At 42.5% G+C, this 16,083-nt stretch overlaps 1 protein-coding gene across 11 annotated transcripts in view; it reads left to right on the top strand.

Annotated features, from left to right (window-relative positions):
• Window positions 1–2,462: 2,462 nt before the first annotated feature.
• PPP1R12A (protein phosphatase 1 regulatory subunit 12A) overlaps window positions 2,463–16,083 on the top strand; it is a 124,236-nt gene continuing 110,615 nt past the window's right edge. For 10 of the 11 annotated variants that reach the window (XM_027454353.3, XM_027454315.3, XM_027454371.3 and 7 more), the window contains exon 1: window positions 2,463–2,850. In XM_027454353.3, coding sequence (XP_027310154.1) covers window positions 2,614–2,850 — 237 coding nt within the window. In that variant the 5' untranslated portion in view covers window positions 2,463–2,613. The remainder of the gene's footprint in view (window positions 2,851–16,083) is intronic. The other variant, XM_072035262.1, reaches the window with a different exon arrangement.

Raw genomic sequence — 16,083 nt, 5'->3', positions numbered from 1 at the left:
TTGGGCCCGGCCTCTGTACAGATGAATTTCACTAGATTTCTGCAGAAAGTATTTGTCTATACCTTGTCTATACCTCTATACCTTTGTCGATACAAGTACCTTTCTGTACTCTATACCTTTCTGTAGAAAGGTACTTGTCTATATTTATCTCAATTGTATGTGTTCATCTAAATTAGTACTGAATTAGAAGCTGTAGAGGGTCTCATCTCTCGGGTACTCTGATTTTACACTGATAACAAAGACATCAAACTGGTATGATTGAGTATGGCCCAGTATGCCTTTACTACTGGAAATATAAGCTTTTGTGAAATTATAAGCTTATATGAAAAAGGAAAAATAAGGAAGAAAAATAAAAACAAGCATTAAGAATTATTATTATTTCTCTTATCATTCTTGCTCTGAAGTGTGGCTTAATTTTGTTGGATACAGAAAATGGGGACAATTGCAGAGATGAATGAATGTACATGAGTGACAGCTATATACTTTTTTATTTAAGAAAGATCATATGCTTTGCTAAATCACATTCAAGGTACAATTAAAATAATTTACTGCACAGCACACAGGTATCTGGGAAAGGCACATATACCCCTATATACACAGAATATCTGAATTTAAACCAGCTGCACAGATGAATCATACATTGCTTGTGGGGTGTGTTAAAAGGCTCAAACATGACATAACTCCCAAATAACGAGGTACAACCAAAAAAGAAAAGAAAATGAAAAAGTCAAGAAAAAATCAAGTCAAGAATGTAGAACATCCCAATAGCTGCAGTGTGAGAAAAGATATTTGTCAAAGTTCTCTGTGAAGCTGGAGATGAATCCGTGAAAAATGCCCTGGAGAAAGGAATCAAGAGGAAACCTCTGCATTTCCCTAGCAAGCCAAGGACAGTGAGCTTAAGGAGCTCCTTAGTACCCATGACCAGAAAGAAAAAGCAGAGCTTGAGGAAAAAATTCAAGGAGTGGGCACAGGAGTCCAGATGGAAACCTAAAAAAATGCTCCCTACAAATGAAATTCCGGAGATGGCATTTCAAGTAAATACCTATCAGTTTGCCTAGAATTACTTTGCTGTCAGTAAAACACTTGATTCTTGAGTTAAATCCTTGCTGAAATCAGTATACTACATTCTTCAGGTATGTGATTTCTCTGAAGAGCCAAATTTTCAGACAGCTGATTGAGCTGGTTCAGAGGGAAAGAGTTCTGCAGGGTGCTTGGGAGGGTACACCCACAATACTGGAGACACCTGGGGACAGAGGACGTTCATTCGTTTTTGTGGGAAGGTACTTTCCTTACAGAATGTCATTGGATTGAGAGTCTGTCCCCAGGGAAGGATGCCCAAGAGGACAAGACCACAGTATGCAGCTGGATGCTGCACAGATCCTCTCCTTTGCCACAAGTCTGGAGTGGCAGCCAAGCTGCAGGCTGGTAACTGTGAGTGTTGGGCACCACTCAATTACCCGTGTGAGTAAAAAACACTACAAAGACAACTTCTAAAGGGGATTATGCACAATCAGGTCCAGGAACCTAAACTGTATGTTTGAGTAGACACACGGGTCATCAATGAAAATGTATTAATTAGATGCCAAGTCATTGTTCATCCACCTATTTAGACTGCAAGACTTTCTTAGGCAAATCTCTTGTCTTGTCTACCAGGTACTGACTTTCAAACATCCACAATTGTGTTGCTCCTGCAAATTTTTGGTGGGCTGCATGTCACGCACTGCTGTGTAGGAAAATGTGAGGGATACCGCACAAATAGTTGCAGGTGAGAATCTGCTGTGAAGAGCACGAGTGAGAACACACTGCTGAAGGTACATAACCTGAACCATCGCTTCTCATGCAAGGCACTGACATTCTTATGGCTAAAAGCGGAAATAAGAAGGCAGAGCGGGCTCTGTGGCCGCCCACCGTAACGAAAGAAGGAGACATTATAATTAAGGAAAGAACAAACCATGCAAAATTCGAAGAGCGTGAGGTTTTGGTGACCCTCTCAAACTATACTTTGCTTCCTGTAATTACTTGAAATTAAAACTTTTTGTTCCCAGTGAGCTTAAAACCACGTTTTATCTCCAGAGATGCCTCAATTTAAGCAAAAACGTGTGTTGTTTACAGTCAGAAAAACACGCTGTGCACGGGGAAGGGCGCCAACTGCACGGCATGGCTGGCTTCCTGGAAACCGTGTGTCTTGAGGAAGTACACTTTAGGGTCTGCACCTTCAAATGGGGCGTGTGTGTGTGTTTTAACTCGTGTCACACCACCAGAAGAGGCGAGCTCCAGGCCCCTTCCCCCCCACAGCCCTGCCTTGAAACCCCCACCCCCCGCCATGACGCCACTGGCCGCACCCCCCGCGCTCCCCTCCCCTTCATCCTCCTCTCCCCCACCCCGCCCCGCCCCGCCCTTCCCCGGCGCTGAAATCTCGCGGGATTATGCTAAGGAGGCCGGCGGCGCCGCCCCGCCCCTCCCCTCCGGCTCCCTCCCGCTCCGCGCCCTCCGGCTGGGTGGGTGCGCGAGCGAGCGAGGGCGAGCGCGGGCCGCGGTGCGCTGTGGGATCGTGGCGGTATAAAGCCTATCCGCCGCGCCGCGACCGCCAAGGGGGCCCGGCGGGAGCGGGGCATGAAGATGGCGGACGCCAAGCAGAAGCGGAACGAGCAGCTCAAGCGCTGGATCGGCTCCGAGACCGACCTGGAGCCGCCCGTGGTGAAGCGCAAGAAGACCAAGGTGAAGTTCGACGACGGCGCCGTCTTCCTGGCCGCCTGCTCCAGCGGCGACACGGAGGAGGTGCTGCGGCTGCTGGAGCGCGGCGCCGACATCAACTACGCCAATGTGGACGGGCTCACGGCGCTCCACCAGGTCCGTGCGGGCGGGGGGGGGGCGACACGGGGCAGGGGGCAGCGGCCGGGCCCTCCCGAGGCTGGAGAACGGGGGACGGGGCAGGTGCCCCCCCGGGGGCCCGCAGCGCCGGGGCGGCCTCCCCCGAGGGGGTCTCGCCCCCCTCTTCCCCTCCCCTTCTTCCTATGGGGCCGGGGTCCCGGGGGCGGCTTCCTGCTGCGCCCTGCGGAGCCGTGACCGTAGCGGGAGGGCTCCTGCCCGTAGCCATGGCTCCTGCCGCAGTGTGGGAGCCGAGCGGGGCTGCGGGGCTGCTCGGCCCGTTCGCTGGGAGCAGCCCGAAGGAATCCGGATGGCTTTGTTCTGCCGTGGGGCTGCGGCGAGGGGAAGGGGAGGGGGGGAAATAAAAAGGAGGGAGGGGGTGCGGGGTGTGGGGGGCGCTGCCCGGAGGGAACTCGCGCTCGGGGCAGAGTGGGGGGGGGAATGGAAGGGAAACTGGCTGTGAAGTTTCCTCAAAATGGATGCTTTGTGCATGTTGAAGTTCATAGCAGTCTGATTGGAATCTCAAAACGTTAGCCAAATAAGGAAAGGCTGTGGCAATCCGGAGATAATGCGGGTTTGCCTGAATAGTTTTTCTTTCTCTAGAAGGCCGAGAGCTTCGACGCGATATTACATTTGCTGGATGTCCAAAAAGCAGAAAAAAACACAGTCTTTGACAGGCTAGCTTCTTGTTCCTGAGTTTAGCGGTTGTTCACTCTTTCAAGGAAAAGGAAAACGGTTGGGATGTAGGTTGATCGAGCAGAAATCTTCCCCAAACGGTTAGGTGAGGACACGGTTATGTCGTGCTTTTCTCAAAAATGAGGTGGCGAATTCAGTGCATCTTACCCACCCCATACAGATTTTTTGAGGATGTGAATTTCTCCAAGCGTTAGCTGCCCCACGGTAATGAAGTAAGAAAGGACAGAGCCAAATTCTGAACATAAGATGTAATTTTCTACTACTTTCTGCCCTGTTTCCTGTATGTAAGTCATCTCTCATTTGGCGGTGGAAAGGGCTGGTTTACTTTCAGTTGTGAACTGAACTGGAAGAATGACTGCATGTTGTGGTTAACTCTGTCACAATGTTTCTGCAGCAGGCTTACCTGACTCCAGGCTACCCTGTCACTTTCAGAGTGTGTTGCCTATGTTTTTTTTGTATTTATTCTTTTTGAATCAAGTTATGATTGCTTTGTGCATGAGGGGAGCTCTGTATTGGAAGTCATTCCTTAACTGGTTAGGTCGATGGGTCTGCGAGTTACTGTGGGCCGGTGATTGGTAGGGAAGGATGACGTTTGGTTTAACTCCCTGAGACGAATGGTGCTGCTTTTCTCCATGGCATTTAGATAGCGTTTTCAAAATGTTTGACACCGTGGGCTGCAAAGCTTGCAGCAAAATTTCTCAGGAGTTATTCTACCCTTCTACCTGTAGTCAGTTTGCGGTTGGGAAGGGTGAAGTCTAAGAGAACGGAGGTGAAGATTTACATCACTGTTTAAACTCTTGCTCACTCTCCTGCTCTTAGTGATACCAAAGAGCCTTTTCTGGTCTTATGATATTAAACGCAAATAAGAAGATCAGTTGTGAAACGATAATCCTCTTGAGGCAGTCCAGGCATCTTATGTTTTTTTAAAAAAGGTGTGGAGGGGGGCAGACATAACAAAACAGTTGCAGGCAAGGATTTGTTGTTATGGTTTCACTTCATTATCATCGATATGTTTTCTCTAGTATGCCATATAAAAGGTGCAAATCGTACGTTATGCAGTCTATAGCATTGATTCATTTAATCAGATTTGGCTGTAGAATGGAACAAAGCTTTATCTGTTCCCAATGGAAACTCTTCAGCAACTACTCAGTCAGAACTGTCAGGAAGAGTGACAAATGTCAATAATGTTGAAGTCTGTTGTATTTAAGACTGCCATGGCTGCTGTTGCATTGTTGTTGTTTTTTTTGTTTGTCAGATTCCCTGTAGGTTTTACTGCTTCACAGGAATAAACTTGTCCACAAAGACAAAGTGACTCTACCTTGTTTGGGTAGGTTTTTGTCTTGCGTCTAACTTTTCTTCCACAATTATTAAGAACAAACACGTGTCTGACAGTATATGAAATGTTTAATTCCTATTTGGCCTTTGTTTTTTCCCCAGTTATATATAACAGTTATAGGAAAAGGCCTAAGCTGTGTGGCTTTTGTTTTTTTCCCACACCCCGGGTGGCTGGAAATGCTGAGGGGGAAGTACTATTAATCCTGAAATTCTGGTGAGCTTCAGATCTTGTCTTTAATGGAGCATCAAGCTTTGTTACTAAAGTAATTAGCTGAACTTCCCATTTCAGTGGGGTAAGATGTCATTACCCTCAGAAAGCTCTGTGTAGAATTATTTTCCTGACTGTGTACGGTGGGGGAAAAAATACAATTGGGTTGGTTTTGCTCAGAGGCAGAAGAGGGAGGGTATATGCAGGCATTTCATTCATCTCTCATCAGTGTTAGTGAGTGATTTCATTTTATTTCACTGCAGACTTCAGTGCATTATAGCTGAGGGCATATCAATTAAGTTGCTTTGAGTTAAATCTTGAACTGTGGAAAAACCCTGTTGTTAGATAGTGATTTTTATTCCTGTATATAATGTTGGATTTGGACGTTGTTTTCTTCATTTAAGAACTTCTTTCAGCATACATCCAGCTTAGGCCTTCAGCAAAAAAAAAAAAAGACAAAACTGGATATGCAATTTATCCATCTATGGGAGGATGTACATCGTGTAGCATGTTGCAGCAGGATATTTTTATGCATCCTGTTGCAGTATCTTAAGTTACACACATATTGTGTGTGAGACCAGAAAACCTTTATAAATTTATAAGGTCTAACTTGAAATCAGAGGTCTGTTCGATTAACTTGGAGGCTAAGTTGATAATGTTGTTCAATAGTGCATTCCCAGACAGCTGTCACGCAGGAGATGCAGCGTACAGATAGTGCAGCTTGTCTTATCTGCAGTAACAATTGGACTGGAGAAAAACAGGGCCCAGAGGTGAGCTGTGGCCTCCCAGATTAATGGCTGCTGCAGAGAGGGAAAAAGTGGCATATTCTGAAATCAGAAAAGACTGTGGTTTTCAGCAAAACCTTCTGGGGCATACTTATCAGAAGGGGGATTCAATTCTGTCCTGTTTAAAGCAAAGCACCTACCCTTCCTCGGGGTTTGTGTGCTCTTCCCTTGCCCTCCACGCAAGGGGAAGCGTTTGGCTTGCCCCGATTGGGACTTGCTGCTGAGCGACTGCAAGTGGCTGGCCTAAAAGCTGCACAGAGCTTCGTACAGGAAAGAGGAGCCCACCCTTTCTGGGCAGCAGCGTGGGAAGGCTGCGTGTGCTGGGGAGGGGCTGGGATGTGCCCGGGTTCCTGGAAGGCCGCGCTTCCTGCACGTGCAGCTCCCTGGGGAGCGCAGGCCTGCTCTGCAGAGTGAGTACCTGCGTGCTCCTGATACAGCAGGCAGCTGGGATCAGGCCTTGACAACTCGTGTGGCTTTCTTCTCAGCTGCCTTCTTCCTTTGAGGCTTCGCAGATCTGGGAGGTGGTGGCTTGCTGTTTGCACTCCTTCCGTCTGCGTGAGGGAGGTGGGTGCTGCAGCCTCGTGCCACCACAGAGCGTGGAAGATGTCTCTCAGGCCTGGTCGGTGCTCTGCTTGGGGAGCACAAGGATGGGTTTTGGCTATTGGTGCGTAGGGGGCATTGTGTTCTCCAGGTGTTGTCACTGCGGAAGGCTGAACAGCAAGAGAAGTTCCTAATGCGTAATGAAGAGCGTGTGCACCTTTTGGTTCAGGACAAGGAGAGTTTAATTAAGCAAAGTCTCCCAAAGGCTGTTCCCTCTTTCTGTTGCAAAATTTCAGTGTTTTCCTGTAACTCTTCGAGTACTAAGTGTACATATAAAGCAGGTTAAACAGTCAACTTTATAATTTTACAACAGTTTAGAGGCCTGATAGTATGCAGGGTTGAACAGAAACTCTTACTGATGCCACTGCTATAGTGCTCTGCATTGGTCTGTCAGTAGTAGAGGACATTCAGAGAAACTATTCACAAGTGATCCTGTGAGTCCTGTGCTTGGGTTTTATTTTGTGAGTAAGAAGTAGCTTCCTTGAAGGGAGCTTCCTGGTATTTTACATGAAAAATTCTTTCAGGACTCCTGGCGGTATCGTCACAGTACCTGATGTGGTAAAGGGTATCATTATGGTAGGCATCAATGTCGTCTTTGTTATGACATCCTTTCAAACAGAAGGTGAAAAAGGGACATAAATTTGACCAGCACTGGATCCCTCTGCCTTAGGTCTAGATGGAGGGCATTAAGGCTGCACTGCCGGAATCCTTTTTGACAAATGATAACACAGGTCATGTATTTGAGCTGGGGCCACAGCATGCAGAGCACGTCAAGTCATAAGAGCAAAGAACAGGTTGCTGCAGTCTTAAATCTCCAGGGTGTTTGCATCATAGCAGCAGCACCCATCATCCAAGGATAAGGTAGGTATAGAAATAGCTCAAAGCTATCTTAGTAACCTCCCAGCTATGACTTCTGCACTGCTTCTTTTGGGGAGTGGAAATACTGCTGTGTGTGGTAAACCTGTTCATTTTTTTGAGATTATCAAGTAGGAGAACTTCCTTTTGCACAGAAAGGCTTTGTGCATGGCGATGAACCTGATGTCTAAACCTCCCCCTCTCTGGAGGAGGAACAGCTTCCCACCCACGCAGCCCCCAGAAGCTCTTGTAGATGATACACAAGTGAGATTTTTGGAGTCATTTGTTGAGCTTGTATTATGTTATCCTGACTTGTTTAATTCTCGAGCTGTACAACAAAGCATAGCAAAAAATGAGTCCTGAAATAAGTGTAATTTTGACTTCACTTGGTGATTAGACTACAGAGGCATATTTGTTTAAAATCCCCTTTGTAATTGGAGTCGGTTCTTGTGTGGGCCATAGATCTGTCTCTCCATAGTTACAGTAGCTAGGTTCAGATTCTACAATATGTACTTGTTAGCTTTCTAATGATCATGTCATCTAAGATTTTTTTTTTTTTTTACCCTTTGAAATGGAGGCAAGAGGAGAGAAAAGATGTAATTCTTCATAATATACTTTAAGTATAGTAGTGGAAATTTTAAATGCTGCTTTTGAAGTAATAGTTACTTCTGTAATACCAAGCAGAAAATCAGTGGCAATCTTCCTGCCTTTTTAGGTTTGTTATCTCCAAGTGTCTCTTTAAACTCTGTCAAGTCTAAACCCAGGGTTTTCATTTCTGGTTTTGTAACAGTTTTCATCACTATGGGTATTATGCATAAATAGAAAATTCAAATGAACTCTAGCGCATAGTAATGAAGCGCTTAAAGCAGATTTCCTTGTTTGACATTTATTGAGTCATGTACAAAGAGTTCTGCGTTCAGTGTAAGGATACGTTCAGATGATAAGGCTTTAGTGTTTGCTGACACTGATGCTCAGGAACAACTTCTGCTGGTCTCTAGCTGTGAATTTCACTGTGGCATTAATGGTGCCTTTACACTAAAGCTTTATCCATGGTTTTGTGTGCATTCTGGCATATGTTCAGTATCTTAGAACATTCCTTTCATGATAAATCATCAAAAGCAGCTTTTAAGAGTAGATAATAAGTGCAATTATAAGTGTGAATAAAACTGATGTGAGCGTGCTTGGTTTGAGGCCTTCTTGATCTTGGCATCATAGCAGCAAGCTTCTCGATTACCATTTTGTTGCTGCTTACCAAATTACTAATTTTTGATTTATTAGCTAGATCTGAGGTTAGCAGACAGAACTAGCCAGTATAGATCATTAGCAGCTCCTCAGTTGTAAGTCTTAAGTCACATCTCTGTATTCCAGGCTTAAGGGTACATGCTAAACTTAAGTTGGAACAGATGGCTTGACAGGCTCTTGGCCAGTCCTGTACTTGTTTATGCCTTCATGCATGCTTGCACTCGCGCTCTCTCATCTTACTTAGGCTAGTAAGATAGTCACTGCAATTCTCTCAAAAACCAAGCTTCAATTTATCCCCAAATTCAAATACATTTGATGTACAAGTGTGGTGGTAGTTCTGGATGACTATAGCACGAGTACATACTTCTGGGACTTCTTGCAACCAAGAAATTGTGAGCTCTACCTCATTACTGCCATACTACCAATGTGTACTATATGCCATATAGAAAGCGCAGCATATGAGAACACTTGCGTAACAAATACTACATCAGTTCTTAACAATTTATCTATCTTTATTGATCTGGATGACCACAGGAGTGTAAACTGGGATGCAGCTGCAAGGCAATGGAGCTGCTGGTGAGCTGGGCAGCTCCTGATGCTGCTGGGTGGGTGGAGACATTCCAAGCTGCTTTACTTTCCTATACGCATTCCTGAAATGACAGTCAATGGAAAGCATGGCATAAGAGTGGCGGCATTCCTCAGCTGTTTCCTTTCTAGTAGCTTCAAGAGGATAAGGATAGAATAAGAAGACAAAAGATGGTCAGGGTACTTGGTATGGTGAAGTACTTGGGGGATTTTTTTTTTTTTTCATGCTTTGTTTTGACAAGACCTGGTACCTGGCTTCTGTTTTCTGCTAGAGCACTAATTCAACCACTGTGCTTATCCTGCAAATGTTGTTTTTGTGAATCAGTAGTCAAAGATTCGATTAACAGTGCAATGAAGTTCTTGAACAAGATTGTTTCCTTTTTATGCATTAACTGTGTTAGCATTAGCACTTAGCCCATTAACATCCACTGATCTAGTGGAAGGTGACCCTGCCCATGGCATAGAGTTGGAACTGGGTGATCTTCAGTGTCCCTTCCAACCCAAGTTATTCTGTGATACAATTCTATGAATATGTTTTTTAGGGTAATGGCTCCCAAAGGTCTGCTACTCTAAATGAAGAGTGAAGTTGAGTTTAAGATGGTGAAACACCCCCTGGGGGAAAAAAGAAAAAAACAAAAACTTGACCAGCCAATACAGTCTTATTTTGGGCCCAAGCATGGAAATAGCAATAGGTTTGTTCTCAAGGTTGCAAGTAAATGATTCTGGTATGAGTGTAACTTCACACAAACATTAGCTTTACATTTTGTCTAAAACCAGCATAAAACCATCTATTATAATACCAAAATATCTGTAAGCAATGGTTGTTAGAAACAGTTCCAGCTTTAAAACTTTCTGTCGGGGCCAAGTTTCATGGATTATTTTCTTAAAGTCAGTCTGAAATATACTTCTATTTATTTTTCCTAGGTTATGGTTGTAATGCATGGTCTTGAGTGCAAATTGAGGCAGTTCGCTTTGAAGCGATCAGTTGGCCAGCCAGGAGTGGTTACAACTCAAGTTTTAATTCTGGGGGTGTTTGTTTGCTCTTGCTGTTGTTGTTTTATTGTCCTGATAGTGATCCTGGAAGAGGAACCCAAGCATCTTCTATACACACTTGAGTATTTGATTTTTTTTTTTTCTACATCAGGAAACTGTATACAAGTCTTAGCCTTGTGTTGTGGCTCTGAAATGTTTGTGTGACTTATTTACCTGTTAGTTTTTTGGATTACTACACAAAATGGCTAAGATAAACTAGGAACACAAAAACTGTTCATTATCAGATTTTGCTTCAAACTTACAGGAAGGACTTTCCTAACACTTTTTTTTCTTAAAACTTCATACTTGAGTACCTTTCTAAGGCAAAACAAGTGTCTTCATTTTTCAACAAAGGTGAACTCTGCTGACTGTTCATGTACACTGCTGTATGTGTGGTCAGTGCTACCTTCTGAAATACTTGAAGTGGATGAAGCCTATGCTGACAAGCTACATTCCTCTGTCAAATTTGGGATCCTTGTGGGCCCCTTTGGAAACCAAAATACCATCTAGGACTTCTGGCTCTGAAACGTTTGGCTTAATGTCCTGAAACTTGCTACAGCATTCTTGGTTTAAAACCTATACTTCCATTGTTGAAGTAGGATAAATTGTTATTTTTAGTTACAGTGGATATCAGGCCAAGTTTTTAACAAAAGCTTTGTTTATAAATATATGCAATTATGCTTGAATGAGTAGGGTTAATTACATGAGTAACCTTAATGAAATCAGGGCGAGTTTTTAAAAGTACCTGCCCGTTCTCTCATCCAAATGCCAGAACTAAAACAACCCAAAGCTATTGGTAGCATCTTCTTGATTGGTCTGCATTTTGACTGCCTTCCCTGTAATGGTTCTATAAACTATAAGTAACCCTGATTATTGCTGTTACAGCCATAGCTTTTCTTAAACTAATTAGCAAAGCAAGTTTAAAAGTTGTTTGCTTTTTTAAATCTCAGTGCGTGTCTTTTTTTGGAGATGTTTTCAAATCAGTCTGGCGTGGTATTTCAGGTGTATAATTTGTTGAGAATTGCCCAAAAAGTGAATTGCCTTAGGTTTTACTCAGTAAAGAGTGAGATCAGGATGGTAGTATTGTGCCTCTCATCTAAACTGGGACTCCTGTTGTTAAGCTGCTTCCATCAAACCGTATAAAACAATGTTTTTTAGGAAGATTACTAAACTTAACTACTTACCTTGTTCAGCAACTGGAATTATTTTAGGCCCTAATGATAATTCCTTTTTTTTTTTTTCCACAAGGACTGTGCTCTTTGTCTGGCACTCTGTGGAAAATAGCTCAATGCTTTCTTTTTGTAAGAACAATCTGTGTGTAACATCAGTTTCTTTGGCTACTTCCTGCTTCTAGAATAAGATTTTTTTTCTTGTTATTATATAAATAATTCCAGGTGTAAATATAACAAATGTAAAACTAGGAGGAAAAACCTAAAATCATTTGTAGGTCATAATAGTTTGTGGAAAGAAAGATCTCCAAGGAGCTGCGGTTGGGATCCAGGAAGAGGCTGTCCTGAGAAATTCGTGCTTTGGCAATGCATACAGGTGCTGGATACAGCTGTAGGTACTGATGTGAAGCATGGAAACACAAGCAACCTCTCACAGTTTCTGTGTAGGAATTCCTGTTAAGAAGAGGTAGTACTTGCTTTTCTGGTTCTGGCTGCTGAAAATCGGATGAGAGATCTGAGGGAATTTTACCCTTTCCCTAATTTGCTCTTGAGCGTTGTTCTTGAATTAGATTATCCTAGTGCTAACCTCAGTATGTAGCTGTCTTTCACTTAAAATTAGTAATTCCTGACTAATTCCTTGCTAATGGGCTAGCTTTGCACTAATGAATAGCAAAGATAATCACATTTCATAAGGCTGAGTTTGGAGTCAATGTGCTGTTCTGGTGTCTATGTGGTATTAAAGACCTCAGTCTTATGATGAGGTTACATTAAATAAATCTGGACCAGAAGTTTTTCCCGTGTCCCCCCATAGGGGGAATTAAGTTTCACATAGTGCTAATTGTAGCTGGTTTGCAACCATTAACTAGGAAAAATATTTAGTGTCAGATACCCTGTTTACAGGGTAGTGCGGTAGATGTTAGGCTATTTCTGTTTCTTTATGTAAGAATTAGCATGTTAAATGTAGCTCATTCCTTTTTCATGAGGGAGAACATGCAAGATAAGTTATTTATGTCACTGGGAGGGAAACCCCATTTCAATCCAGCTGTCCCTTTGCCTTTTTTGTCACAATTAATCTGTGGCAGCTTGAGATGCTGCCTGTTACAATTGCAAAAACAAAACCACCTTAGATATGTTGAGTGGACTTTAGCAGTTCTTAAACAGCTTTTCCCTCTCAGTCCCTGGAAAAGCCAAATTATACTGTATTGATAGCTCTACACATATATGTATAGTATACTCCATATAGGATAGAGACAAAGTTTGGAGAAGTATAGATAGAAAATAAGCACTGTAGGCTTGGCATGCCAGGTGATTCTGTGGTACTGTCTTAACATGCCTGAGAAGGACTGCTTGATTTATCTTCTTGCTAGTTACAGGTTAGCTAGTATTCAGGTTTAGTTTGTTGGTTTTGGTCTTGTTTAAGGCTAGAGGCTCCCCTGAAGTATTTGAATGTCATATTACCTTCAGTAAGAACTTCATGCTCAAACATGTCATTTCCCTTCTCCCTGCAAGAAAAACTACCACCCTGAACAAGCTTTACTGAAGACTAGTAAAAATATCAGATATAGTTTTGAGTGTAAGGCAGTGCTTTGGTAAAATGACTACTGGAGTTCTGGCTTAATCAGCATTTTTGGTTCACAATTCATGAAAGTAACGCAAAGTAAGTGTGAAACATAATTAGCAGCTACCACACTCATGACCTGGTTATATTTGTTATGATAATTGTAGTACTACAACTGGTCAAGTAATTGGCTTATTTTATATCTACCAATTGAAGTTTAGTATATATGAAGTCAGGGTCATGTTGAAGAGGGTACAGTGTTTGTCAGTCCCTTATGCAAAGTGCCATTAGATAAAACTGATTTTCAGAACATTCCAAGTTCTGCCTAAGATTATAGGTTTCTCTACTGAAATTCACTAATCCTACTGGTACAGTTACCTACTGGTAACTGAGTGTTTCTTGATGCTAGTACAATTGTCCCTTCTGTCACCAAGGCAGGAATGCTGCAGTAAGCTGGGAAGATGCTCAATTCCTTGGTCAGCGCAACAGAGGAAAGCGATTGCATCTCAAAATGAGGAAGGTGTGCTGGGTGAAGTTCTGTAGTTTATTCATAGTGAATGGATTGAGTAGGTGATGTGGGAGGGCTTAAAATCAGTTTCAAAGTGTTTGGCGCAGACATCTATTTTTGCTGTAAGAAACCTACGTGTGAGAATTGATGTTACTGTAGCTTTTTGGAGCTTGACTTAGCAGATCCTCTGGAATAAGGAACATGGAAATGGGCAGGTCCTTCTGGATGTGTGTAGAGCAGTTCCTAAGGGAAGGTCAGGTGCTGGTTGTCAACCTCAGTTTGACTTACGAAAACTTTACCAAAGCCCAAAGAGCCTACTAAAACAAAATACTTGATTGATCAAGATAGTGGTTTTTAAAAGTTGTTTTGATGCTATTAACTGTTCAATATTCTTTTAGAATATGTGATCTGTCATGTCAGGTGTAAATGCTGGATTAAAGCACAAATGGGGAAGTTCTGGTGTGGAAAGGCTTATGTGATAGTCTAACTAAACATGTTTTTCTATTTAAGCTTTTTGCAAAATACTGCATATACCTAAATGTGGCTAAAGGTAGAGGTGTGCAAGCTATGGGGGATTCCAGTAAAAGTCCTACTAACAGGACTTAAAAGTAACTTTCTAATAAGAAGTTTTGTTGACTTCAGAGTCACAGAGTCATCAGTGACATAGTTTATCATCAACTACACAGATATGACTCAAGTGTTTGCTTAAAAGAGCTGATGTGTAATTTCCCCTCTGTTGGAGTTCCTCCAGGGACTTTGTCTCTGTAGCTGTTAGCTTGTTACTGTACACAAAGGTAAGCATTTACTCATGGCTGCCTTTGGTGTCTTAATTTGTCCCCTCTTGGATTTTGAGGATTTTCAACTCTTCTCTAATTATCTGCAGAAAATATTAGATAAGAAAATTATCTCATATTTAACTTTTTTCCCTGTTTTGCCTTGTCATGTTCCATTATTGTTGATAATGTATTAGATAACATGCATGTGCTTTACATTCTGTTAATAAGTGGAAGGTGTTTGTTTATAGAGTTTAAAAACATAATAGCACGTTTCACTGATTTGGACTGTTGTGTGGCAGCTTCAACTGTAAATATTGCGTAGGTAGTAAAACCCTCTAAACCTTAAGACAGAACCTACGTTTTTTTTTTATATAAAAGTGGCCTAAAGTTTGGCTTCAAGTATTCATCAAAGCTCACATGATAGGCTGTAAAACTGCATTTCACTTAATGAGTAGTAAACTGCTATTTTTATATGCTCTTGTAACTTACTTGTAGCTACCTGTGATTCATGAGCCCCATACTACATCCTGCAGTTGCATAAGCTGCTCTTGGAAGAAGTCCTTCAAACTAGACAAAGGTGGGCACACAGCAAGAGAGGGTAGAGAATATTAATTACCCTGATCATAAGATAAAACAACATCAGAGGTGCGATTTTATTTGTTTTTAAATCCAGATAAACTGCTCCTTTTTCTCTTTTCCTTTCTCCTTGTGTTGTGGAACCTGGATCTTGACACATGAGAAGTTACGAGGCAACAAAAACAGCTAGTGATGTTTACTAAGTATTGGCTGTGCTTTTGAGGTATAAAACCAAACTCAATTCAAGTCTGCATCTGCATAGCATTGGGCAAGGAGCTGGTGCTTATTGAAACACGGCATGTGCCCTACTTTGTTTTCTTGCTCCAAGAAAGGTCTGTTGCCGGTTTGTTTACTTCCTTTGGTGATATCAGCAACTGATACATACAACTGAGATGCAGGATATGACTTGACTTCAAGAGGATACCCAAGATCATGACTTAGGCTCTACTTGTTTTCACTGTAAGTTTCTCTAGCATGTTTTTGACTTCGCTTAATGCACAGAGTGGCAAAATGTGAGGAAAGGGATGTGAACCACTTAAGTCACATGCATGAACCAAAGAACTTGATGAACTCTTGCTTTTGTCACTGTCTTTGTGTAGATCATGAAATGCCTCTGATGCTTTCAGGGAGTCTTGATTCACTGAGAATATTGATGACTCTGGTAGGCTGGTTGCTGCCTTAATCTCAAATACTTCTGGGTGAAGGCCAATTCTAGTAAGGCTCTGGCTTTAACGATCACATGTAAATCTCTTTTTAAATTCTTACAAGATGCAGATAATCTGCCTGCTTTGGTACAGCATGGTGTTTTGGCTTTTCCATGGCTTTCTTGATTTCTGAATACAAGCCTTGAAGTTCCAGATACTTGTGACTGTTTTATCAGCTGGCAGAGCATGACTCCATGAGTAAACAGTGCTTGGAAAAAAGCTTAGCCACTCTGGTGAACATTGCCAAAAGTGGTCGGTCTCTTGGAAGAAAACAATTTCCCCTCTCTCCTAAAACACTTCAGTCCTACAAAAATAATATTGTGGCCAACTTAGAAGATGTTGAATGAAGGGAACTTCTTGCTTATAAGATCATGCTGACACATGAAAGGTGAGCAGCAGGCTGTTGGTAGCCTGTTGGAATAACTGAGGAAGTACAATTTGTCTGACCCATCTGCTTTAGAGGGGGTGGGAGTGATGAGAACAACCCGTGATTTGTAAAATCACACCTTTGGGTTGGCACGATGTCAAACTGAGAACTATAATTAGGCAGCAAGTTATTGGCCAAAGAGACTGGTCAATCATGCCA

This window comes from Anas platyrhynchos, chromosome 1, assembly GCF_047663525.1.
Source record: "Anas platyrhynchos isolate ZD024472 breed Pekin duck chromosome 1, IASCAAS_PekinDuck_T2T, whole genome shotgun sequence".
NCBI classification, from domain to species: domain Eukaryota; kingdom Metazoa; phylum Chordata; class Aves; order Anseriformes; family Anatidae; genus Anas; species Anas platyrhynchos.
Note: the sequence above shows the minus strand (reverse complement) of the source record. Positions and strands in the feature narration are given on the sequence as shown.